At 42.2% G+C, this 25,225-nt stretch overlaps 3 protein-coding genes across 6 annotated transcripts; all 3 read left to right on the forward strand.

Annotated features, from left to right (window-relative positions):
* Positions 1–82: 82 nt before the first annotated feature.
* On the forward strand, positions 83–4,095 carry abhd14a (abhydrolase domain containing 14A). Its single transcript, XM_053868807.1, has 5 exons — positions 83–395; positions 985–1,267; positions 1,329–1,444; positions 3,207–3,442; positions 3,537–4,095. The coding sequence occupies exons 2-5, from the start codon at positions 999–1,001 to the stop codon at positions 3,741–3,743; spliced, it is 828 nt and encodes a 275-aa protein (XP_053724782.1). The 5' UTR covers positions 83–395; positions 985–998; the 3' UTR covers positions 3,744–4,095.
* A 1,127-nt stretch (positions 4,096–5,222) lies between these two features.
* Positions 5,223–14,434, forward strand: LOC128760989 (aminoacylase-1-like). Of its 2 annotated transcripts, XM_053868801.1 has the most exons (16): positions 5,223–5,373; positions 5,951–6,082; positions 7,302–7,366; positions 7,884–7,988; positions 8,074–8,168; positions 8,331–8,407; positions 8,501–8,572; positions 9,344–9,433; positions 10,682–10,738; positions 11,956–12,029; positions 12,117–12,166; positions 12,275–12,419; positions 12,499–12,567; positions 12,635–12,714; positions 13,652–13,712; positions 13,787–14,434. In XM_053868801.1, the coding sequence occupies exons 2-16, from the start codon at positions 5,962–5,964 to the stop codon at positions 13,949–13,951; spliced, it is 1,326 nt and encodes a 441-aa protein (XP_053724776.1). In that variant the 5' UTR covers positions 5,223–5,373; positions 5,951–5,961; the 3' UTR covers positions 13,952–14,434. The 2 variants fall into 2 exon arrangements, with proteins under 2 accessions (XP_053724776.1, XP_053724777.1); XM_053868802.1 differs by lacking the exon at positions 8,501–8,572.
* Positions 5,259–24,719, forward strand: LOC128760990 (aminoacylase-1-like). Of its 3 annotated transcripts, none has more exons than XM_053868804.1 (15): positions 5,259–5,373; positions 15,384–15,515; positions 16,544–16,608; positions 16,840–16,944; positions 17,030–17,124; positions 17,247–17,323; positions 18,149–18,238; positions 18,833–18,889; positions 19,315–19,388; positions 19,476–19,525; positions 19,599–19,743; positions 19,823–19,891; positions 19,971–20,050; positions 21,266–21,326; positions 21,401–24,719. In XM_053868804.1, the coding sequence occupies exons 2-15, from the start codon at positions 15,395–15,397 to the stop codon at positions 21,590–21,592; spliced, it is 1,281 nt and encodes a 426-aa protein (XP_053724779.1). In that variant the 5' UTR covers positions 5,259–5,373; positions 15,384–15,394; the 3' UTR covers positions 21,593–24,719. The 3 variants fall into 3 exon arrangements, with proteins under 3 accessions (XP_053724779.1, XP_053724778.1, XP_053724781.1); XM_053868803.1 differs by lacking the exon at positions 5,259–5,373 and adding an exon at positions 14,804–15,024; XM_053868806.1 differs by lacking the exon at positions 5,259–5,373 and adding an exon at positions 15,044–15,222.
* The last annotated feature ends 506 nt before the right edge of the window (positions 24,720–25,225 follow it).

Raw genomic sequence — 25,225 nt, forward strand, 5'->3', positions numbered from 1 at the left:
TGACGTACACGATAGTGCTGTTATGTCGGTCTGCTAATGTGTTCCGACGAGCAACACTTCTCCTGAACGTCACATTTAATCCCACTGATTTTTTGGGGGGGGTGAGATATTTTGTCGACGTCGTCTTTTATTTCCTTCTTTCGTGACAGAGCCAGGGGCGGGTTTTGGTCTCTGTTGGGATCGCTGTAAATAAGCGTCTCCATGTGCGTTAGTCATCCACATATTTTGGCTTTGGGTGGCAGCGCAGACCCGTGCGTCTCTGTCTAGGAAGAGTTGCACGGTCTGAAGAAGCGGCTGCGTCTGGGGTCAGTCGAATCGGAAGCAGTGATGATGATGGAGGAGACTTCCCCTGCAGGGTGTCACTGAACTGCTCTTGCTGCATCCGCCGTGTGCTGGTATGTTTAACGGTCTGGCTCAGACTCATCGTTGCGGTTTATTTCACCCGTCTGACTCGAGCTAGTTCTTCGCAGATGATGCCATGCAAAGCAGCCTCTTACACCTCACAGTATTAGTAGGATGACAACTTGAGTTACGAACGATAAAGCTTCACCTTGTCCTAGACATTTTCTTTCTATGTGCTTTTAAAATGGATTTAATTGAATTAAATGAAACGTGGCCATATTCATTTTACAAAGAGTGAGAGAGTTGCTATTAATCGTCCTGCGAGAGTGTATTGACTAATGTGTTGAAACATTTGGAAAACATTGGAACCTTGACTTTGACAGTTTGGTACCACTTTCCCCATCACTAAACCTTTGTTGACCTGAACATTCAGATTATGAGGTTCTAGCCACTTCAAACTGAGTAAATCCTCAGCAGTTGGACGATGATCACATAAATGGATGTCAGTTCTCAGACTCGGACCTTATTTATTCATGTTGGTTTGGCTGTAATCTTGTGTCAGGCGCTGTTATTTTGCATACATCTTGCAAATGCTAAGATAATGGATGCATCCATAAACAGCTTGTCCACTTCCCTTCGCAGCTTCCTGTTGAAACATGAATTTCTTCCGCAATCGCCTTGTCGTCCTGGGCCTGGTGCTGATGGCCACGGTCCTGCTGTACCTGCTGCTGCCAGCCATCCGCCAGGGCAGCATGGAGCCGTCACTGGACGCCCAGAGGATGAATTTAGTCGGCACTGCAGCCGCTCCTCCACCAGTCCCATCAATAAATGTGTCCATTCGTACCGGCCAGCTGCCCGGCGACCCTCCTCTGTTCTTCAGGGAGGCTTTACCAGTTGACGCAGCTGGACGACAGATACTGCCAAGGTGAGTTTGGTCTTATTGAAGGAGCCACCCGTTTACAGTGTTTATGGTTCTCTGATTTCAGCTTGCAAGTGGTTTTACTGCACGGCCAGGCGTTCACTTCCAAAACCTGGGAGGAACTTGGTACCATGTCTCTTCTGGCTGCTAATGGACATCAGGCATTGGCGATGGATCTACCTGGTAAATATGTCTTTTCAGTCTGTGACATGCTTTTCGGGCGATGATATTATTGTGGTGTCCATGGCAACCTGTTAGATCTGTGCTTTGCTCAAAATAATAAGTCAATGCAGGTTCTCCAAACTTCATCCTTCTGATGTATATGTATATATTTGCTTCATGTAAAGTTGGTAAAAGACAACTAGTGAGGTTCATGGATGAGGCAAATGAGGACATGAAGAGGAAAGGTGGGACAAGGAAGGGTATGCAAGGTGGTAGGCAGACCAGCGTGTGCCAACATCTATTGAATGCTAAAACTAAACCTCCACCTGATTGAAACTCAAGTACCGTAAATTCCAAACTATAGAGTGCACCAGAATATTATCCACACCCACTAAATTTAAGAAGGTAAATAGATGTCCATATATAAGCAGCTGTGGTCTGTAAGCCGCGGGTGCAGTGGTGCTGTCTGCACCGTAGAAAGGTCAGTGGTGCTTAAACATGCTTGAGGATCACTTCTAAACTAGCTTTGAAAACAGGCTGCAGCATGGAGACTGACTCATGAAACAAACTGGGCAATGTTCTGAACTTGAATCATGAACTCCTCACTTCTCATCTTTTACTGACATTAAAGAGCTCAAAATGCGCTGTATTCACCCGCATGTCCGAAGTTCCGACACCACAGCCAGTCTCTGCTGCTGCTTCTTGTCTCCAGTCCTCCAGGAGATCGACTCTGTGGACGGAGCTACTGACACGTGGGCGAAAAATGGTGCATTTTGAGCACTTTAAGGTCAATAAAACACTAGTAATGTCATCTGTATGATGCGATGAGGCTCAATATTTTGGCGGTATGATGCTCTTTAGCCTGTAAAAATCCATATACTAGCCGCATCGTTGTCAAAGACATTTTTGATGATGAGCAAATGTCAAAGCTGAGAAAGAAGAATTCAAAACAATATTATACCATAAAGAACTAGAGGATAAATGCAATAACTACTGTTAACTACAGGTTAACTAAAGATTTAGTTCATTGTGCATTAGTAATTAAGGAGACATGAAAGCAAACTCAGCTCCACCTCTGCACTTCAACTTCCTCCTCCAGCTTCATATAGTGCTGAGGTCTGGAGACTGACCTGGTCACTGCTTGACCTCAACATGCTTCTTGTTGAGACACGCCATTGTTGCCCAAGCAGTATGTTTTGGGTCATCATGAAGCCAAACTCATGACACACCTGTTTTTCTGCTGAGCAAAGGAGGTGAAAGATCACAGTACGAGGCTGTTCAGTAGCCCCTCATTGCAGTGGAGTTGAGGAATGTAGCGTCATTATTGGACAAATATAACAGGGTGGGTCTTAACTTTTATGATGAATCATAGGTTGGACAGGTGTCAAGAACAAATGTAGAACCACAAAGAACTTTATACATCATGACTTTAAATCCATTTTAAGCAAAAAGACTGTTTATTTAAAGTAGCCTATTGTTTTTAGAGAAGACCCTATGGTTTTAGTGGTAATAGCAAGCAACAGAGTAATGTTTGTTGCTGTTCAAGTTACATGACTCCATCAGAGATTCTATTTTTGAGAATCAAGTTGGTTATTTTTAGATATGGTAGTGCTGGAAGGACGTCCTGCTTAAGTCCCTGTTTTGACTTGACCTGATGTCGACTTCTGCTTCAGTTAAAATGGAGCACTTTGCTTATAACTTCCTCCATCCTGAATGACGCCCCAATACTTTTGTTATCTTGCATAATCGACATGCTTTCGTCATGATTTTATTGCTTCTGCAGGCTATGGAAAATCCCCTGACTCGGAGGCTCTGAAGTCTGATCAGAATCGGGTCAACCTTCTCTCAAGGTTTATGGAATCACTGGGAGTCAGGGCTGCTGTCCTTGTCAGCCCCTCCATGAGTGGCCATTACTCCATCCCCTTCCTCATGAAAAACAGTGCTCAGCTGCAGGGCTTCGTTCCCATCGCCCCGGTGGGCACTCGCAGTTACACCCCGCAACAGTACCAAAGCATTCAGGTGAGGAACGGACATCTCGGGTCACACTCATATCGTGAGGCGCTCGATTACACTTCAAATGCTAGTCAGTCCTTAAAACCTTTTTTTCTTTCAGACTCCGACGTTGATCGTTTACGGCGCCTTGGACACAAATCTGGGCGCTCAGTCTCACAAGAACCTCATTCAGCTTCCCAACCACTCCGTGTTAAAGCTGGAAGAAGCCCGACACGCCTGCTACATGGACAGTCCCAAAGAGTTTCACCAGGGCTTGATGGAATTTCTCAGTAAGCTTGAGAAGAACATAAGGTACAGACAGGTGTGAGCAGCGAACACTCATGAACAAAAGATGGAAAAACACTCATTGACCTTCACAATGAGGTCATATCACTCTAACAAACGTTCATTCAGATGTCGCATTATTTAAGCTTTTAACAGTCGCTCCAGTTCCGATGTCCGTCCTGCCTTTGCATGTAGTACCCTTGTGAATACGAAGCATGTGTTACAGAAGCAAAAACATTTGTCTGCTCTGATGTTATTACCTTTCCAGCATTCTCAAGCAGAAGACGTGTGCACTGTGTATAAAATGTAAAAGAAATAAACCCAACTGTGGTGATGATGTAATATATTTGGACAAATCATGTGCATATTTGAAAATAAAAATAGACCTACCCTTTTCCACGTGTCTGCATTTTAGATGCGAGAGGTTGAAATGGAATTTAAAGTTGAAATCATCATCTTCATAGAGCTTTTCAGCAGACGGAAGCAGATAGTGCTCTAAAATCTCTTGGACCACAGCTGCATTTACTCTGAACTTGATGAAGCACAGTGGACCAACACCAGCAGCTGACATCGCTGACTGTGGGAATTTCACACTGGATTTCAAGCAACTTGGATCTTGCTCCTCTCCAGGCTCTGGCGCCTTCACTTCCAAATCAAATACAAAACTTGCTTTCGTCTGAAAACCGGACTTTGGACCACTCTGCAACTGGTGTTTCTTTTCCATAGCCCAAGTCAGACGCTTCTTCTGTTGTCTTGAGTTCAGAAGTGGCTTGACCATGGGAATACAGCTATTGTAGCCCATTTCCCAGACATGTCTGTGAACAGTGGCTTTTGATACCTGGACCCATAGTGCCAAAACCACCAGTAACTGGTGTACTGACCATGGCATTACTGTCCTGGATTGGCCTGCCAATTCCCCTGACCTGAACCCCATTGAGAATGTGTGGGGTATGGTGAAGAAGAAGCTGAAAGACACCAGACCCAACAATGCAAATGAGCTAAAGGCCACTATTGAAGCATCCTGGGGCTTCAGAACACCTCAGCCATATATATAGCCATATACAGCCATATATATATATATATATATATATATATATATATATATATATATATATATAATTTTTTTTTCTTGGTCTGAGGAAATATTCTCATAGTTCTTGTAAGCTGTAAGCATTTGACTTGTAATGAAACCAGAATGTATGACATTTTTTGTTTTTTTTAAATTGCATTACAGAAAATAAAGAACTTCATCCCAACATTCTAATTTTCTGAGACAGTCCTGTATTGCACTTTACCGCGCCACATTTCTCTGCCTGAATCAGAAGGAAAACTAAATACTAAAAAGTTTTTGTTGCTAAATAAAAGCTGGGGCTTTTATTTTGAAGCGCCGCAGGGGGCAGGTCAGCTGACACTCGAGTCTGCTGCTACAGACGAGTTCAAACCGGCGGAGGTGAGTGAGCCGAGGCTCCGCTGCTGTTGATGATGCAACTGGCAAGTCGCACTGCCGTATAAATAGAATGGTGACCGCCGTTGACTCTGTTTTCACCGGAGCCTCCGTCGCGCATGTCAGTCAGCTGTTTAGCCTGAAAGAGGGACTTCTGTCTCGCGTCTTAGAGACGGACGCGGGGTCGTTCCTGAGGATCGCCACTGGTCAAGAGGAACTTTCTAGATCGGTAAGCCAATATGCTGCGATGGCGAGAGAGTGACAGCAAGAAGCGAGGCCACGGACGCGCAGAAGCTTTTCCGCTTCCCGTGGTAGATCGGGGGGAAACGTGTTGGTGGGCTCCATCGCCGTTGCCATTGCTGCAGCACATGTTCTGCGGCCATGAATAAAAACAAAAATAGGACGATGGAAGGATTTGTATGTGGCTCTGTGTGTGAGGCGAGTGAATTAAAACCACGTTTACAACTATATATATATATATATATATATATATATATATATATATATATATGTATATATGTCACATGATCGATAAGCAATGATAATTGCAACCTAATCTCCACCTGCTAACCTGTACTTATTCAACAGCACTTGGCTATGATAAAATAAAGAGATAATATTAAGGTCACTGGTCAGTTGATATTAGGTCCGCATCATTATTTATTGGTTGCATGCAACAGAACACTGTTTGTGTTTTTGTTAATGGAATCATCTCGTTGTTACAAGCTCAGTTTACGCACAGTAAAGTTTGTCATTTCTTGACACGGCACTCGTGTTAGTTCTTGCTTCCTGTTGTCTGTCCTCAGTGGCTCGCACCATGCTCCCGGACAAAGAGGGTTCGGGGGTCGGACAGATCTCCCCCCATGGAGAGGATCCCTCCATCAGTCTGTTCAGACAGTACCTGCGGCTCAAGACCGTCCACCCAGAACCGGACTATGGTGAGAACCATCCGTCACCAGCTCACTGCTCTACAGTCAAACCAAGCGGAATCACCTGCTGTGGGAGGACAGTGGGTTTAGGAAGGCAATGCATTTGAACAGATCCTTTGTTCCTGTGGCGATCAAAGGCCATGTGTTATCATCTTTGGACAGATCATTAACTTTAATTCCATCACCTGTGTCTCAGTCATGTACCGATAATCCAGCTGCTGCTTTCTTATACCTGGCTCTTGGATGATGTGTGTTGAAGTGAAGTTGATAGTCACAGCTGCTGACATGGCTCTTTGTAGACTTGCCCTTGTAGTTGAAACCTCATCACCCAGCGAAGAGCCAATGTTCATCTGGCTCGCATGAGGTTTGTGTCAAACTGAGAGTGTAGAAATGTTTTTGTTTGAGTTTCAGTTTTGAGTGGCGCATCGCCAAGCTGTTACTAGGTTTTCATTTCCAGTTTGAATTTCTAATCATATTATTTTAAGCACCTTAATGTTTGTATGATGACACAATGACACAAAACACTTTTTTTTAAATGAAATTATTTCACTAAAAAAATCCTTCTACATATCAGATCATATGTTCTCATTTATAGTGTTTTATTATACTGTGTTTATAAATGCTGTTGATGTTTTTGCATATATATATATATATATGATTATAGATTTTTTTAGTACATTTGATGTTATGAAATCTTTGTTTAATCCATACATGTATCATTTTATGGTAGTGCTACCAATCGATTAAAATTTGTAATCTTGTTCAATCTCTGTAAAACAGAGTTAACTGGCAAATTAAATTCTGGTAAAATCCTCCTTTAAATGAATCTTCCAATGAAATGAATGACTAAAAAGAATAGTGTGATTATTTTGGCCATAAATTCTAGCACTGCGTAGTAGTCAATATGCAGTCAATATGCAGTGAGGTTAAATTAAAAAAAAAAAAACATCCATCCAATACACACGTGAAATATGCATGTGAATGGAAAGCTAATATTATCATGGTACATATGCTAGCAGCATTTTTCTTTTATTATTATTATTATTATTATTATTATTATTATTATTATTGTTATTATTATTATTAATAATAACAACAATAATAATAATAATTGATTTGTATCAATTAAAATGTATTTTGGGTTTGTCATCTTTTGTTGAATGTTGTTTAAAGCATTACATTGCTTTCAGTATAAACTGTATTTCACGTTTATCGACTTCCTGTCTAGATGGCGCTCTGAGGTTCCTGGACAGAATAGCAGAAGAGCTTGGTCTGCCCATCAAAAAGATCGAGGTTTGTGCCACCAGCACATCAGCAGACCCTCCTCAGTGTCGCGTCTCAAATAATACAAACTCATCATTGTCACACTTGGCTCTCGCCAACAAAGCTTCGTGACTCTGTGTCTATATTTTATTTTCATCAACGTGAGTTCACAAGCATGTTAAACATTGTATGGATTTAAGTGAGCTCACTAAGAAGAATTAAATAAATCTTGCAAATAACACTTATCTTGGTCATGGAATGCATCATTAAACACTGACGTACGTAAGGGATGGCTCCGTCTGCCTGTCGGACCTGTTGCTTCTAAAACTTGGAATGTCACCTGGTTAAACTGGTTAAATAAAAAAAACCAAGTCAGACTAACTAACCCAACTGAACTAGCTTGAACTGGCTCCTGCAGGTAGAGATTCATGGAGGAAACATAGCGGCATCATAACTAAACATGAAGTGAAGCCCAGATCTTAGCAGAAAAGTGTTTGGAGACTCGGCCGCTGAAGACATGAAGCTTCTTTCTTTAATCTTTTCCCAGGTCTTCCCCGGCAGGGTGGTGACCATCATGACTTGGGAAGGCACCGACCCGAACCTGAAGTCCGTTTTATTGAATTCCCACACTGATGTTGTCCCAGTGTTTCAGGTGTGACGGCTTTTCTCGCTGCGTCCTAAATGTGACCTTGAGAAGACGAGAGAAAAGAACAGATTTGATGTAATCTCTTCTCCAGGAACACTGGAAATACGATGCTTTCAGTGCTTTCAAAGATGCAGAGGGCAACATTTATGCCCGGGGAGCTCAGGACATGAAATGTGTGACAATACAGTGGGTATTCACTGATGACTTGTAGTCTAGCACCTGCTCTCTGCTCTTGTTTTATCTCATGTGGCTTTGTTCTGATGCCAAAACTGCCCTTAGCAGCCTTCCAACCTTCATCCCAGCACATCGCTGCCTTCTGTAAATCTCTACTTTGTTGCCTGTCTGCAGGTACATCCAGGCTGTACGGAGACTGAAGGCAGAGGGGCGGAGATTGCTGCGCACTGTGCACTTGCTGTTCGTCCCTGGTGAGACATTAATCTGGACTCTCACCCCAACTTCTGCCCTATTTGCTCCAGTTGTGTCGGTTCTGCTTCAGTGGTCCCCTCTCCTCCCTCCAGAGTGCAACAACACACCTGAGCCAGGACGTAACAAAATAAAAGCATCCCATAACCAAAAAAAAAAAGCAGTTGGTAAAGTATACACTGAAATCACCCGAGAGAAAACAAATACCAGTGTGTCACGCATTCAATGTGCCTGCTTGGGAACAATTGAGTTACACAACGGTTCTGGTGCAACAATGCAGCAGAGCTAGGATGTAACAAAATAAAAGCATCCCGTAACCTTTCAAAATCAAACTAACTGTTCATCAGTTGATCATATTTTTGAGAGATTACAAATACCAGTGGACCCCTACTTTCACTTGGGAACAAACATGGGGTAAACATTACTCCAGCCTGAGTTGAAAGTTAACCTTGATGATCCTTGGGAGAAGGATCTGTTCAACTTTGTATTGCATTCACAAACAAGGCTCTCTGCAAGTGGAGGTGCTGCAGAGGGAGGAGACTGTGGAAACCAATTGTCTTCACACCTGAATGCTGTCGATGTGAAGCGACCTTGATGAAATATTTTCTAACCATTCTGTATGTGTTAGTTGCAGTTTCCCTCAAAAATTCTACAGAAAATGGATCATACACTTTACAACACTCCCTCATGTTTCATTAGTGTTTAAAAATAATAAAAGAATAATGGTCATAGTGTATTCATGACATAACAGTACTGCCTTATGAAAATATATTATTTCAGGATAACTTACTGCTTCAAATCAGCTGATATTAAAATCTTATTTATATATGCAGGTTTACATATTACATATTTATGTATATTCACACCTCTGTGTTATTCTGCCTTTGTTCATATTTATAAGTTGGTCTTGTTAAGCCCTTTTGTTTGTCCTCCTCCAGATGAAGAAGTGGGTGGACACAAGGGAATGGAGACTTTTGTGAAGGATCCGGAGTTTCAGAAGTTAAACATTGGCTTTGCTCTGGACGAAGGTAAATCAATTATGGCAAGCCACAACAACATCGTGTGATTGGTTCCAGGCATGTAATGTTAACTGCAGTTCAGAATTTTGTGTTTGTGATTTTACCCTGGAAACATGTTGCCTCACGTTTCCTGGGTAAAAACCATGTGTCGGAGATTTCTCATCTCATCTCATCATCCAGTGTTAAAGCTTAAGTGTAAGTTAAAGCCAGACCAGAAATCTATTAAATATTGACCCACTTTTTCCTCAGTGTTTGCTCACCATTGCTTTTTTGACTGAAGCAGGTTATTTCTTGTTCTAACTTGCTTGAACTGTCGGCACAAGTGGCGAGAATTTATGGGGGGAAAAAGTGCAATTTTTCCAAAACTAATGTTGACAGCGTGTTGTCAGCTTGGTTTCTGCCAGGGATATGAATTTGACCCGATTCCATTCAGTGTTTTCCTGATACTTGGGTGCTGATTCCATTTATATTGCGATTGAGATTTATTAATTTACAAATCAATAATGATCAAAATGTAAACAGTAGTATTTTGGGGGCTAAATTGTTTCAGCGACTGAGAGCCTGCTTGATCACAGACCAATGTGCAGATGCAGCAGGAGAGAGACGCCGTGGTAGCTGGATTAAATAACCAATATCCAACTACTTTCCCCGCAGTTTTGCAGCCCAGGACGACCATCCATCACATAGATGGTCTTATTCCAGTATCTACAATCCTCCAGAGCTGTACTGAGCAGGTGTTAGCAGAGAGTGCTAACTTGTTAGCACAGGGCTGCCACTTCTCTTGTAACCAGCATGAAACTCTGGGAAAAGAGGCTTTTGTCAGGCCACATTTCCCATCTGTCTGGCCTTTCTAGCTGAGTACTTAATATGGAAATATATTGTGAATGCAGTCTATGGTGCGCTGGTGAAATAGCACTGTGAAGTGACAGTTGGCTGCGAGATGCTCGCATCAGCTACGTGAATCCAGCAACCAGTCCTTGGTCTACATTTGACAATAGTTGGTGTTTGAAAATAAAAACTTGTTACGAGTATTAAACTTGTGTGTTTGATCGGCTGCCCTGTTGAGCTCGGCTTCCCTACTGTTTACCACTGTTTGCTGCCATCAAAAAGTGGGGAATAAAACGATTCTGGGCCGATATTTCATCGATGTTTATTATTGTAACGAAAAAACAAGAATCTATTTTTCCCCCCATCCCTTGTTTCTATTCTTTTTTTCTATTCTGTGATTTTTATTCACATACTCTGTTTCCTCTTAAGGTCTAGCAAACCCCAGCGATGCCTTCACCGTGTTCTATGGAGAAAGAAATCCTTGGTGTGAGTATGTGACACGTGTCTCCTCTGGTTAATCGTCATCAGAATTGAAGACCGCTGACTCTGAACTCTACTTAATAAGCCCAGAAAACCTCCTAGACTCCTAGAATTCGGAGTAAGATATTTTTGAAGTGGCCAAAAGCACGACTGGCTATTGTGTGTACACACGGTTGAATACACAGAAGTACATTTTCGAACACAAGTGTACTTATTGGCTGAAAAAAGATGTCTTAAAGCAGTGCTACAAAAAATGACTGGTCCTCTGGAGTCTTCATAAGCCATTGAAAATTTGAATGGACTCCATTCTTATCATTCTTATTCGTATCATCTTCGTCAGGAAAACTGCAGTCCCACTGAATTGGGCAAAATGAAGCGTACTTGGTAACACTAAGTTACTCTGTTGGGATCAGTCCCGGTCTGTGACATTTCATCTTAAACTCTTAAAACATCATTGTGATGTTGAAAATGGTGAAAGCTTCCGTTATGAGTCAGTTATAGATAACCAAAGTCATTTCCAAGGAACCATCCACCTATGATCAGAGTCCTCGAGACGTGACTCGGGGTCCATCGCCGTAGGTCTTGGCTCAGCCCTGTTTTTGTCTTGGCAGACTCCAAATGATTATTTTCTCAATTCCACGTCCCTCACGCTCCTACAGCTCCACCACACTTGTTCTTAAGGCCTGGCCTCTCTTTCATGTCAAGACTTATCTTTAATTGAACCTAAAAGAGCTGAGTAAATCACCATAATTCACTTACTTTTAATTCACACTTGTTACTTGCCTTTGAATTGGAGTGGCATCAACTGATAGCAGTTTGGTGCCATATTTGTTTCCGCAGCAACTGGATGATTATTGAGGTGGTTTTGCTAAAGATAATAGATATATAGATGATTGGATGTAATGTAAGAATTTGTGCACGTGTTTAGGAAGTGCAGCACCCTGAAACAGCTTCTTAAAAGATAGTCCAGGTCAAATATCATCTGCCACTAATTCACTGTTTTCTCTGGTGCGCAAGTGCTTGAAGGAATGGTAACCAACACACAAACACGCGTGAGGGTGACAAAAAAATGCAATGATGGATTTTATAGTCATCAGGCAGTTGTTATTATTAGTCCTTGTTTTAAGACTAAGTAGTCGATTCCCATTTGATGCAAATCATTCTATATATTGGTGATTGTTTTGGTCCATCTGAAGAAAGGAGTGTTACTAATGTGGTTGCAGGGATCACCGTCCACTGCCCTGGCAGTCCGGGCCACGGATCAAGGTTTGTGGAGAACACAGCTGCTGAAAAACTGGTGCGTTCAAATGTCTCACTGTCATCACTAGATGAGGCCCACAGGCAAAGAACCCTGGTTAATATCTGTGCTCCTCTTGTTTCACAGCGCCGCGTCATAAACACGTTCATGGATTTTCGAGAAAAGGAGAAACACAGGTGGGAGTTTTTCTTATCCAAATAAAGAGTATTTGCTGCGAGTTCATCAGCGGTGAAAAAGCACTTCTCTTTTATGAAATATGTCTGTCATATCACTGTTTTTTCCAGGCTGAATACGAGCGAGTGTTTTACCCTCGGTGATGTCACCACCGTCAATATGACGATGGTGAAAGGGGGCGTGGCCTACAACGTCATTCCTGCCGAGATGGACGTGAGCTTTGATTTAAGAATACCACCGACAGTGAATCTCCAGGTGACTTGTGTCTTCAGAGGAGTGATTTGACTTTGTATCTGTGCCACTACTTCTCTAACTGATGGACTCTCTTTGTCAGGAGTTTGAAGGGCAAATTAAACAGTGGTGCAAAGAAGCAGGTGATGACGTCACCTATAAATTCGCCCAGGTCAATATTCCTTGACACTTTAGAGGTGATGTTTTTATGTCTTTTGATGCTATTTCTTTGTGTACAGAAACACATGAACCAGAACGTGACCTCAACTGAGGACAGTGATCCCTGGTGGAGAGCTTTCAGCCAAACCTGCAAGTCAATGTAAGGAGCTTGTTGTTGCGATTACTGTCCCGTTCTTTTAACCTAAGGTTGACGAATGCATCTGAAGTCAGAGTGAAGAATTTGTCATGCAGGACACAGTATGCGCAAAAAACAGAATAGCCTTGTAAATATTGTTTGATACTGCCCTCTAGTGGCGTCTTCTAGTCCAAGCAGGCGCCTTCGGGTGGAGTTGATTTATGTAGTTGTGCTGCATAATTACACATTTGTGATGACAGTCAGGCTCTGACAGAGGCAGTTTAAATTATACAGCCGTCATTTTGACTCTGATCTCCCATGCTGCTGTTTTTAAAACGTAATGTTTGTTGGCTGTTGGTGTTTTTAAGAGGTACAAGCGTCTGAATTTGTATGCTGTAAATATTTAAAAGCTATATTCCTGGTCTGCAGTTGCACTGGCTGGTAGATCCGATGGAGGGCGCTCCATTCAAAGTCACTCAAGCATCTTCAGTTCAGACTCTCCACGATGGATTATCATTGTAAAGTTGAGTGAAGCCCGCAACATAGCTTCACTCCACCCCCAGTTAAAGCAGACAAGCTGCAGGTCCCATAATGTACTGCAACGGTTGAAGGACTCCTGACAGTCAAGGGACAAGATTTAAAGATTTAAGATTTGAAAAAGTCAGCTCGCAAAGTATTCGGATTATTAGTCTGTGACAGGCAGATTGCTGAGCTCCTTAATCTAAAACATAGAGGCCAGGTACAGGCAGAAGCTCTTTGTACCCATTTGTGCATGACATTCCACTACATTGCAATGCTGTTACAGTAAGGGAGCTTTAACTTTAGAAGCTTTAAAAAGACATGAGCTGCTTCTGATGATCACTGGCGATCATCTTATTCCCAGACTCAGCCAGTGCTAAAGGTGAAGGCTGCTTTGATCACGTGGACCCATGTTACAGTGTGATCCACTCTGCCACTGCAGGAACATGACTCTTCAGAAGGAGATATTCCCAGCTGCTACAGACAGTCGCTTCATCAGAGCGGTAAGTTTGGCGACAGAGGGTCAGGTTGTAACTCCACATTCCACATTAACCGTCTTCTGTCTGCGCGTCTGTAGTTGTCCATCCCTGCCATCGGCTTCTCCCCGATGAACAGAACCCCGATTCTGCTCCACGATCACAACGAGTATCTGAACGAGCAGGTCTTCCTCAGAGGCATCGACGTGTTCGCCGAGCTGATCCCGGCTCTGGCCAACGTGCCCATCCTTCCCAATGAAGCTTAGCTGCTCCCAAATCTCACCGCCAACTAACCAAAGCAGAATAGGAACAAGACATCGCCCAGCCAAAACTGAGGCGGTCGAGTTCCACTTTGGAATGATTCTCAGGATATAAGCAGCTGCACATTGCATTTACCATCACTTGGACTTTCTGTGCTTTCATGATCACCTTTAAGCAACAATTGTTTTTAACTGTGAGGATGAATGTACTTTATGTTGCCTCATTCACAGATACTTCATGAAATATATGGCATGATTAGGCCTTTAAGCATCGAATGAAGGAGTCTCACTTTTATGCACAGCCTAATGAGCATTTAATGAGCATATTTGGCAAATACCCAGCACTGTGTGTCGATCACCATGCTGGAATGTTTGTCCAATTGATTGTCAGGTGCAAATAAGTTATGAGTTGATGTCTTTTTGTGAGTTTCACACTTAATAAATGCAAGCAATGCGTGTGGAATGAATTTAATAAAATCTTTATTCTCATCTTTGTGAGGCTGTGTGAGTTATTTCTATTATAACCGTATTATTTATCATGTACTGTATTTTCAGATTTTTTTTTCCTGAGCAATTTCACATGGTTTATAGCATCTCATCGAAATGAGACTATTAAAAATGCACGAAGGTCGTCTGGTCGTATTTGAAAATAAGAAAGTACTCTACGTTAGCATTATATCTGTGTCTGCATTTTAGATGCTTCTTGATGCGTTTGTGACTCAAGAGTTGGACATAAAGGGCACCATTATTATTTTATTTTCTATTGTTATTTCTTTTTATTACGCTAAGGCTTTTATTTTGAAGAGCCGGAGGAGGCCGGTCAGCTGACCCTCGCGTCCGCAGACGAGTTCGATCCGGCGGAGGTGAGTGCGTGACGTCTGCTCTTGTTGACGGTGCAACCGTCTGAGCGCTCAGGATTTAAATGCGTGGTGTTTTAGCGTCATTTTAATGTTTCGCCGGAGCCTCCATCGCGCATGTCAGCGAGATCTTGAGCCTGAAAGCGACACTTCTATCAAATCTCGTCGAGGCGGACTGTGGTGAACAGGACTGCGGCTGGCCGAGAGGAACTTTCCAGACCGGTAAGCTAGTTTGCTTCGGTTCGGAGAAAGTGACAGCAAGTTACGAAGGGAGGTCACGGAAGAGCAGGAGCGATGGCTTCACGCTCGAGTCACCGCTGTGCACCGCTGGGAGGGAGGGAAACGTGTTCGCCGCCGTGGACTCCATCGCTGTTGTCATCGGTACAGCACCAGTGAAAACACTTTCAAAGGCTCACGTGTGTGAGTGTGTCTCTGTGTATCAGGATCAAAACCTCATAACTCACCAGTGCACCTTTTGATCTGGAGGATTTGTTGACTCGCTTTGAACCGGCTCAGCTGTCGGACAGAGCAGGACTGTAGGTGCAGTAGGTCACTACTTGCCTCCTGCTCTCTGTCCTCAGTGGCTCGCACCATGCTCCCGGACAAAGAGGGTTCGGGGGTTGGACAGATCTCCCCCCATGGAGAGGATCCCTCCATCAGTCTGTTCAGACAGTACCTGCGGCTCAAGACTGTCCACCCAGAACCGGACTATGGTGAGAACCATCCGTCACCAGCTCACTGTGAAGTGTCTCATTGAGTCGTGCAACTAAAATCCACCTCGGTGTGGTGGCTCTTGAATTCTTTTCTTCAAACCTGACATAGTTTGTAGTTTTGAAGGCAGGATTTCTTGACAGTTTCATGGTGTGTACAGGGCATAAACAGGCAAAGTGCCTCATGAAGTCTCAAACTGAGAGAATAGAACTGATTTGCGTTCTGACAGCTGAACAATTCAGCTGTTAATAATAATGTCTGTTTCTGTTTTGACTCATGTGATATGTTTACTCATCATCCAAAAACAATTTAAGGCATCACAATTTTCATCAAATGGAAAGAAGACCTTTTGTTGTTTTACTTTTTTGATGATAATGCTTAAGTTCCTGACACGACATGAAACTGGAGCTTTAGTTTGTATGCAGTTGTTGTGCTACTTTCTTTTTGTGGTGTTTTGAGTAAGAGTTTTAGATTTTAAATTGAATATATTGACGTTCAAATGGTAAAACATTTAGGGCACAGATATTTACATCACTTTTTTTGTCGTGCAACATTATGTAGATTGATGTTTTTTTAAATAATATAATTATCTGCGTACATTATAGTTTTTATCTGCATTTTTTTCCCTTTTATGTCCTTAGTGCCTTGTGATTGTGCCTAAAAGGAATATGGCCCGTGTGCAAATGCCTTTAACTGCACTGTAGCTTTGAAACATTTTGATTTTTTTTCAAATCTATCCTATTTACACAGGAATGGAAGGAATACACGCATACATATATATATATATATATATATATATATATATATATATATATATATATATATATATATATATATATATATATATATATATATGTATATATATGTATATATATATATATATATATATATATATATATGCTTTTGTCATGTTTTGTCTATTAGTGTTTTGTTTGTTTATGCTGAATATTGTTTATCAATAGAATAGATTCATAGGATTCACATGTTTTAAGAATAAACTGTATTTCACGTTTATCGACTTCCTGTCTAGATGGCGCTCTGAGGTTCCTGGACAGAATAGCAGAAGAGCTTGGGCTGCCCATCAAAAAGATCGAGGTTTGTGCCACCAGCACATCAGCAGACCCTCCTCAGTGTCGTGTCTCATTTAATACAAACTCATCATTGTCACACTTGGCTCTCGCCAATGAAGCTTCGTGACTCTGTGTCTATATTTCATCTGTGTCATTGTGAGTTTGCCATCATAACTGAACATGAAGTGAAGCCCAGATCTTAGCAGAAAAGTGGCCCGCTGAAGACATGAAGCTTCTTTCTTTAATCTTTTCCCAGGTCTTCCCCGGGAGGGTGGTGACCATCATGACTTGGGAAGGCACCGACCCGAACCTGAAGTCCGTTTTATTGAATTCCCACACTGATGTTGTCCCAGTGTTTCAGGTGTGACGGCTTTTCTTGCTGCGTCCTAAATGTGACCTTGAGACGACGAGAGAAAAGAACAGATTTGATGTAATCTCTTCTCCAGGAACACTGGAAATACGATGCTTTCAGTGCTTTCAAAGATGCAGAGGGCAACATTTATGCCCGCGGAGCTCAGGACATGAAATGTGTGACAATACAGTGGGTATTCACTGATGACTTGTAGTCTAGCACCTGCTCTCTGCTCTTGTTTTATCTCATGTGGCTTTGTTTTGATGCCAAAACTGCCCTTAGCAAATCTCTACTTTGTTGCCTGTCTGCAGGTACATCCAGGCTGTACGGAGACTGAAGGCGGAGGGGCGGAGATTGCTGCGCACTGTGCACTTGCTGTTTGTCCCTGGTGAGACGTTAATCTGGACTCTCACCCCAACTTCTGCCCTATTTGCTCCAGTTGTGTCGGTTCTGCTTCAGTGGTCCCCTCTCCTCCCTCCATAGTGCAACAACACACCTGAGCCAGGATGTAACAAAATAAAAGCATCCCATAACCTTTAAAAGAAAAAAGCAGTTGGTAAAGTATACACTGAAATCACCCGAGAGAAAACAAATACCAGTGTGTCACGCATTGAACGTGCCTGCTTGGGAACAATGGAGTTTCTTCTATTCATGCACAGCATGTGGAGACTCATGGTTTAACCAGACTAGCCCTGAATGGTTTCTCACACCCTGCTCTGTTGACATCAGACACATGCAATTTGGGAATGTGTAAACAGTACGTGGCCCAAGGCGAAAGTTTTCCTCGAAGGTATTTGGATGAAGGATCCAATTCCTACTGATGGCTTCTGTGCAAGTAAGGTGCTGCAGAGGGAGGAGATTATGGAAGCAAAGTGAATGTGAAACAACTTCGATGAAATGTTCCATATCTATCTTTTTCCATTCTATTTAAGTGTGTTTTAGTTGCAGTTTCACTCGAGAATTACAATGAAAAGCGATCACAATTTTTATTTTATTTTATTCAATGAAATTGCAACCAAAAAATAGTGAAAATATTTTTTTGTTTTTTGTTGTCTTATACATTTCCTTATCAGCAGGTATTAAAATATTGTATTACAGTACAGTATACTTTTGTTGATGTTTTGTTGTGCCCTGGCTAATGGTTTCGCCGGCGTTCCTACCAGCAGCGGTGTTTTATTGCTCTTGTTAATCCAGTTTGTTTGTCCTCCTCCAGATGAAGAAGTGGGTGGACACAAGGGAATGGAGACTTTTGTGAAGGATCCAGAGTTTCAGAAGTTAAACATTGGCTTCGCTCTGGACGAAGGTAAATCAATGACTGCTCTGCTGTTTTTGTTCCAAGTTGATCAATACAAGTGACTTACAACACGGCCTGGATTGTTCCTTTTCCAACCCTCAGTTATATCTTTCACTCATTAATTCCGTATGGGACATCAGGTTTGTGCCGTCTGACCTGGCGCCGGCTTCCTGGTTTACGACTGAGGCATCTAATAGAAACAACACTGACCTCAGAGTCTCGGTTCCTATCTACTGATGTCCATGTTCAGAGTAACTTGAATTGCAAATACGTTCAAATTGTGAACAAGAGTCCCACAGACTCACTGCACTGCTGTCACACAGGAGCTAGTGTCTATGGCATATGGTTAAGTTTCATCGTAAAATTCATATCAAGTCTACAGATGGTGCGTTGTTCTGAATAAATCCCGGGTCCATGTTACTTTTCACGGACTGATTTCCTGTGTGGACGATCCTCTCTACTCCGACTTGAAGCACTACTCCTGCGCAGGGTGACAAACAAAAAACTATCAAAAATGGAAAAATATCGTCAGAAACAAGATAAATGGAACACATTTTCATTCTGTGATTCTATCCTAATACTCTGCATGTGTTTCCTCTTAAGGTCTAGCAAACCCCAGCGATGCCTTCACCGTGTTCTACGGAGAAAGAAGTCTATGGTGTGAGTATGTGACACGCGTCTCTTCTGATGAAGACTGCTGACTCCGAAGCTCGCCATTAGAGCCAGGAAAACCTCTGTAGAAATGACCCGGTTGCAGCACCTCAACTGAGGCTGGGAATCATATGATGTCTCTGTGAACCACTAACCTTGGAGACAAATTTTAGCTGTCACTGTCTTTTCAAAGTGAAGAAAAAATTTACAGCTGTATGCTTGAATATATGGAACTACATTTTTGAACTTAGGCTTCCTTATTGGTTGAAAAATGAATAAAAAAAATATTAATGTAGAATAATAAATTGGTGGGGAATATGATGGGGAAGTTTGCTTCCCATTCGATGCAAATATTTTTCTGCTCCCTTATCCACAGTTCGCTGAGTTGGCTGAGGAAAGGGATGCTACTAATGCTGCTAACCATGTGTTTTCAGGGGTCACCGTCCACTGCCCCGGCAGTCCGGGCCACGGATCAAGGTTTGTGGAGAACACAGCTGCTGAAAAACTGGTGCGTTCAAATGTCTCACTGTCATCACTAGATGACGCCCACAGGCAAAGAACCCTGGTTAATATCTGTGCTCCTCTTGTTTCACAGCTCCACGTGATGAACTCGTTCATGGATTTTAGAGAGAAGGAGAAACACAGGTGGGAGTTTTTCTTATGCAAATCAAAAGTTCTGTTTAATAAAATATGTCTGTCATATCACTGGTTTTTCCAGGCTGAATACGAGCGAGTGTTTTACCCTCGGTGATGTCACCACCGTCAATATGACGATGGTGAAAGGGGGCGTGGCCTACAACGTCATTCCTGCCGAGATGGACGTGAGCTTTGATTTAAGAATACCACCGACAGTGAATCTCCAGGTGACTTGTGTCTTCAGAGGAGTAATTTGACTTTGTATCTGTGCCACTACTTCTCTAACTGATGCACTCTTTTTGTCAGGAGTTTGAAGGGCAAATTAAACAGTGGTGCAAAGAAGCAGGTGATGACGTCACCTATAAATTTGCGGTGGTCAGTATCTCGTCACACTTTAGAGGCAATGTTGTTGTGATATGTGAGATGTCTTTTGATGCTATTTCTTTGTGTACAGAAACACATGAACCAGAACGTGACACCAACTGAGGACAGTGATCCCTGGTGGAGAGCTTTCAGCCAAACCTGCAAGTCAATGTAAGGAGCTTGTTGTCAGCTTGAGTCTGAGTATATCACAAGCAGCACAAAGATAATATCTGCTCTTTGTCACATATTGTTGCATACTGCAACTGTGGTTGAGTTGATTTCTTCCGTTGTGCTTCATAAACCAAACGTGTGATGATATCCAGGCTCTGACAGAGGCAGTTTGAATTATGCATGTGTCATTTTAACTCCCATGCTGCTGTTTAAAAATTGAAAACGCTGTTGATTGTTGGTGTTTTAGGAAGCACAAGCATCTGAATTTGTACGTCGTAAATATTTTATGACCTTAAAGTGCTGGTGACAGGCTATTGACCTCTTGTAATTTTGGTGTATAATAATCTGATGTGATTAAATAGTGTGTCTGTGCAGTTGCAAGTTAAACAGACTGGTTTTCACTTCAAAATCTGACTAAAAAAGGAGCTCTGCGAGCGGCCGCTAGCAAACCCGCTGCATGTTGTGACATCAGTGGCAGAAAGCTCTGCGCTTGGCTCACTGTGATGCATTGCTGAAAGTAGAATCATCGGGATCACGATGTGAATGCTGTGTGTTCTAAGAAGCACTCGCTTTTTGTGTCGTCTCAACGGCACATAGCTCACAAATTTAATGGCGTCGTTCTCAATAGTGTGTATGAGAAGGTGGAAGTGTTTCTGTCTGCACTGTGTATATGCAGTGGAGCCTCACTTGTCCTTTGATCTCCTGGGTTGACATCAGTGCTCTGTTACAGTTTGCCTAACAAAACATACAAAAAATGTCAGAAACATGTCGCTAGCACTGAAAAGGCTATATTCCTGGTCTGCTGTTCCACTGCCTGGTTGAGCCCATGGAGGGCGCTCCCACTCAAGGTCACTTAAGTATCTTCGGTTGAGACTGTTCAATATAATTCCCTTGCATTAATGATAATTTTAATGTTGAGTCAATCCCACAACGTAGCTTCAAAGTGGCTCTACTCATAATAGCCCAGTTAAACACTCAGGGCCCCATTATGTACTGCAACAGTTGAAGCCGTTTAGTTTTAACAGGCAAGATTTAAATCAGAGTTGGGTGATGGATCTGTTTCAGAAATGTAAATAAATACAAATCTCTTGAATGTTCTGTTACTAAGAGACCTTTACAATATGTACTGCATGAAAAGATTTATTTATGTTTATATCCTTCATTTGCCATTAACATTTGAAAAATGTCACAGTGTGATCCACTCTGCCACTGCAGGAACATGACTCTTCAGAAGGAGATATTCCCAGCTGCTACAGACAGTCGTTTCATCAGAGCGGTAAGTTTGGCGACAGAGGGTCAGATTTTAACTCCACATTCCACATTAACCGTCTTCTGTCTGCGCTTCTTTAGTTGTCCATCCCTGCCATCGGCTTCTCCCCGATGAACAGAACCCCGATTCTGCTCCACGATCACAACGAGTATCTGAACGAGCAGGTCTTCCTCAGAGGCATCGACGTGTTCGCCGAGCTGATCCCGGCTCTGGCCAACGTGCCCGTCCTTCCCAATGAAGCTCAGCTGCTCCCAAATCTCTCCGCCAACTAACCATAACAGAATAGGAACAAGACATCGCCCAGCCAAAACTGAGGCGGTCGAGTTCCACTTTGGAATGATTCTCAGGATATAAGCAGCTGCACATTGCATTTACCATCACTTGGACTTTCTGTGCTTTTACAGTATGATCCTAAACAGAAAACCTCACTTTTAGCCAAGAACTCTGAGGATGAATATATGTTATATGGTTCCTCAGATGCTTCATTAAATATATGACTTGACTTTGGCTTTAAAGATCTAAAAAACAACTCTGGCTTTTATCCAGCCTCATATTTACTACCTTGATATTTAATGAGCACAGACCTGTTTGGCAAGTACTGAAACCCCAGCACTGTGTTGATCGTGATCGTGCTTGTAGATTCATTGTCGGCAAATAAGTTATGATTTTATGTGTTTTTTATGAGTTTCACTTGATTCATAACTGCTAGCAGTACATTCAACCCAATTCATTTGATTAAATCTCAATAATCATCTTTGTAGACTATGTTGTTGTGTCACTTATTAGCATCTTATTTATCATGTAGTGTTCAACAAATGTCTTTGCTATTCGTACAGTAGAGGTGTCCAGTAGATAGAGGCTCCTTCCAATCCCACTTGGCAGCAACACTTCCATTCCACTGTGGTTTTTCGCGATTGAAAAAAGTGCTGCAGGACGTAAAAAATGGAATGCATATTGTCATAAATGCTCCCTTATTGAATGTTTTTTATTCTCTTGTCAATAGTCATAACCAGCTAGCTAGCAGTTGAACACAAAAAAACCCCCACAAATTTACCTTAGTTCAATAAAAGCCTTTTTATCGCTCGTAACTTTGGTGTTTTCTCCTTGCAAAATGGTTTGTTACATTAAGCCACTTTGTGTCGGTATGAAAGTGTTGACCCACAACTAGGCTGGTAGATTAATATACAGGTGCCATTTAAAAGTATCCTAGCAGTATACTCACAAATACACCTCTCAAGTCTTAAAGAACTAGCTAGATTATCTGAAGCCCCTCCCAACAGTACGACACATACTGTAGTTTCAACCACATTTACTATTTCAGTAGAGTCCTCAATGGCAAGGTGTGTATTGGATTGAATCCTACACCAACTTTGACAGGTTCGGCCTTTTTTCTTGTATGAACAACACTGAGTTCAAGGTCAATATAAAGCAGACTCCTTCTTGAGCTCCATGAATGACTCTCAAAATGCATGAAATCCAACCAACATGTTGTTAAACAGCTGAAAGGTTCAGTCAGCGTTTCCATTTTCAAGACCTTGGATCGTGAAAATCTGCACTTTGACAAAGCATCAGTGTTGACTCTTCCGTAAGGGGCTTCTGTTTACATGCTATAAAGGTGGCCTCTCCCCCCCAGTGTTGTGGTCCAATTAATGGCACTTGGCTCTCGCAGGGGGGCCGGCAGGAAGACTGCTCAGTAATTACTCTTCTCCCTCCCCAGGACATGACAGCTGTATTAACACATGGGGCCGTCAGGGAAAAGTCTAAAAGCTGAACCCACATCCGTCCGTCGCCGAGGGGGCGGGGTAGCTGCAGTTATCCTGCAGGGTCGTCTCCCAAGGCTCAGCTGCTTAGATCCACTGAAAACCAATGTAGTATGTGTATTTCAGACGTCCAGTGACCCCTGCCTGTCTCTTTTCCTTATTATGAAATCTGACTCAGGCCACCGACAGTTCAGCTGGGCCACATGGGGAGCATCAGCCACTTCGGTCTCCCCTGCTGCTCACGCCATCATCATTATTATCCACAGCAGTTGCTGTTCTTCAAGCCTTTTTTAAGCCACGGCACATTTGCTTCACTGAAAAATATCCAGAGACTCATCACTGAAGGAACCTCGGGCCAAAGCGCAACTGTACTTCTACTTTTGTATGTTATTTGAAGATACAAATTGTAGAAAATTTAATTAAGATGTGTTGGATGGCAAAAAATTAAATTAATTTATTCCCAAATAACTTTTGATTTTGTGACCTCGTGATCTCTTTTGCATGATTTTATTCATGTTTGGAGAATCAGCTTCATAACAACGATTCATTATCTTTACAGATTTTAGAGCACATTTGTCACAATAAATGATGTTGGCATGTCTGAATGGTGTAATTGTGTATTGTAACGAAAATCGACATCTGTACAATGTGATTTTCTGTCTGCTTACTTCATTTTCTTTCTGTCTGACACAAGAGTTTTATTTCAGATGTATTATCATGTACTCCACATGTATTTTTCATGTGAACTGGAACGTTTAGAATAAGATGATGTTGATAAAATAAGTACAGTCTACGTAACTTAGACCGATGGTGAGTCGACGTATCAGCATAGATCTATAGTGTCTAGAAAGAATGTGAGCGAATGTAACCTGACTAGATGGCACAAAACATTTAGAAGAAATGTATCATTTAAAACTGACTTGATACTGTTGAGCTGCTGTGTGTATCTGGCAAATTGTTTCCATTTATTCCTATCTATAGTGAGTGGCGCTATTGTGATTTTTTTGTCAGTAATCCAATGCTAACAGAGTAGATTATCATATTTAAAAAAAATTATACTGCATGTATTTATAGTTTCCAAAATGGCAACCTTCCTTGAATGTCTGACAATAACTACAAAAATGGCAGATGCGCCGATATCAATCACTGCATCGTTTAGAGCAGGGTAAACAAACCTTTTAACGTGTCGAAAACAAACAAAAGTGATGCTTATCGTCTTGGCAAGTCGTTTTGTGGCTGCACTTCAATACACGAGTGTGTTGCTCATTTGAGGAGTGATGCCACTGTCTGTGGTGAGATGTTCTTTTCCTCCCTCTTTGTCCTTTTGCTAAGAAGCCAGCAGACACAAAGCCTTTATGGTAGGAGAAAAAGAGACTCTGAAACTGGCTGTTCATAAACCTGATCACACAAGCAGAGAGGAAATATCTGATATAACCAACTTCACTTCAGTTGACTTGTCAGTGGGAATCATCCTGGACTCCTCTCACTCTTGGAGTGAGATGTGTGTGAGCGTAAAAGGGAAGGTGATCTCCATGTTGTTGTCCCCAGAGGAGGACGCCACCATGTCGGTTGTGGTTTTAAAGTGTCTGTGTGAGACACACAGGAGATGCGCCTCCTAAATATATAAATGCCACTTGTAGTTGACCGAAAACAAAAGAATAAAGTTTAATTATTGTTATGATGTAGGTTTCCTACTGATTTCACTGCTAAAGTCATATTAAATGGGTCAAACACAGCATGTGTTTTCTTAAAAAAAAATACAAAGGTGCTTAAAAAAACAATACGTTGAAAAGAGGGGGCAAAATATAGAAGTAAATGCCGGATCAGAAATGATTGGAGGTAGTTCAAACAGCGTGTGCAGTGCAGGGGAGCTCAGGATGAGGTCAACAGGTGCTGTTCAGAAGGGTGAGAGGGGTCAGCGAAAGATGTACCTGCCTGCTTTGATATCCAGGGGATAAAGGTGATGGAAGATGGATGAAAACACACGGCACATATTTGCTCAGAGGACACTAGCTGCTTCACCTGTAATTCCACTCGGGAATTCCCTCATATTTTGGTGCTGAACTCAATCGGATGTCTTCAGTGGATAGTTGTCAATGGAACTTCCCAAAAACATGAACAGATTGGGTTGACGGAGGTGGTTTT

Source organism: Synchiropus splendidus, chromosome 6 (genome assembly GCF_027744825.2).
Source record: "Synchiropus splendidus isolate RoL2022-P1 chromosome 6, RoL_Sspl_1.0, whole genome shotgun sequence".
Taxonomy (NCBI): Eukaryota; Metazoa; Chordata; class Actinopteri; order Syngnathiformes; family Callionymidae; genus Synchiropus; species Synchiropus splendidus.

Bases quoted from the DNA above. Each gene is read 5' to 3' on its own strand.
- abhd14a (XM_053868807.1), top strand. From the start codon at position 999: ATGAATTTCTTCCGCAATCGCCTTGTCGTCCTGGGCCTGGTGCTGATG. The intron at 1,445-3,206 runs GTAAATATGTCT...TTGCTTCTGCAG, and splicing joins ATTGGCGATGGATCTACCTG to GCTATGGAAAATCCCCTGAC. The intron at 3,443-3,536 runs GTGAGGAACGGA...TTTTTCTTTCAG, and splicing joins AACAGTACCAAAGCATTCAG to ACTCCGACGTTGATCGTTTA.
- LOC128760989 (XM_053868801.1), top strand. From the start codon at position 5,962: ATGCTCCCGGACAAAGAGGGTTCGGGGGTCGGACAGATCTCCCCCCAT. The intron at 8,169-8,330 runs GTGGGTATTCAC...GCCTGTCTGCAG, and splicing joins ATGAAATGTGTGACAATACA to GTACATCCAGGCTGTACGGA. The intron at 12,030-12,116 runs GTGCGTTCAAAT...CTTGTTTCACAG, and splicing joins ACACAGCTGCTGAAAAACTG to CGCCGCGTCATAAACACGTT.
- LOC128760990 (XM_053868804.1), top strand. From the start codon at position 15,395: ATGCTCCCGGACAAAGAGGGTTCGGGGGTTGGACAGATCTCCCCCCAT. The intron at 15,516-16,543 runs GTGAGAACCATC...CTTCCTGTCTAG, and splicing joins CCACCCAGAACCGGACTATG to ATGGCGCTCTGAGGTTCCTG. The intron at 17,324-18,148 runs GTGAGACGTTAA...GTCCTCCTCCAG, and splicing joins GCACTTGCTGTTTGTCCCTG to ATGAAGAAGTGGGTGGACAC.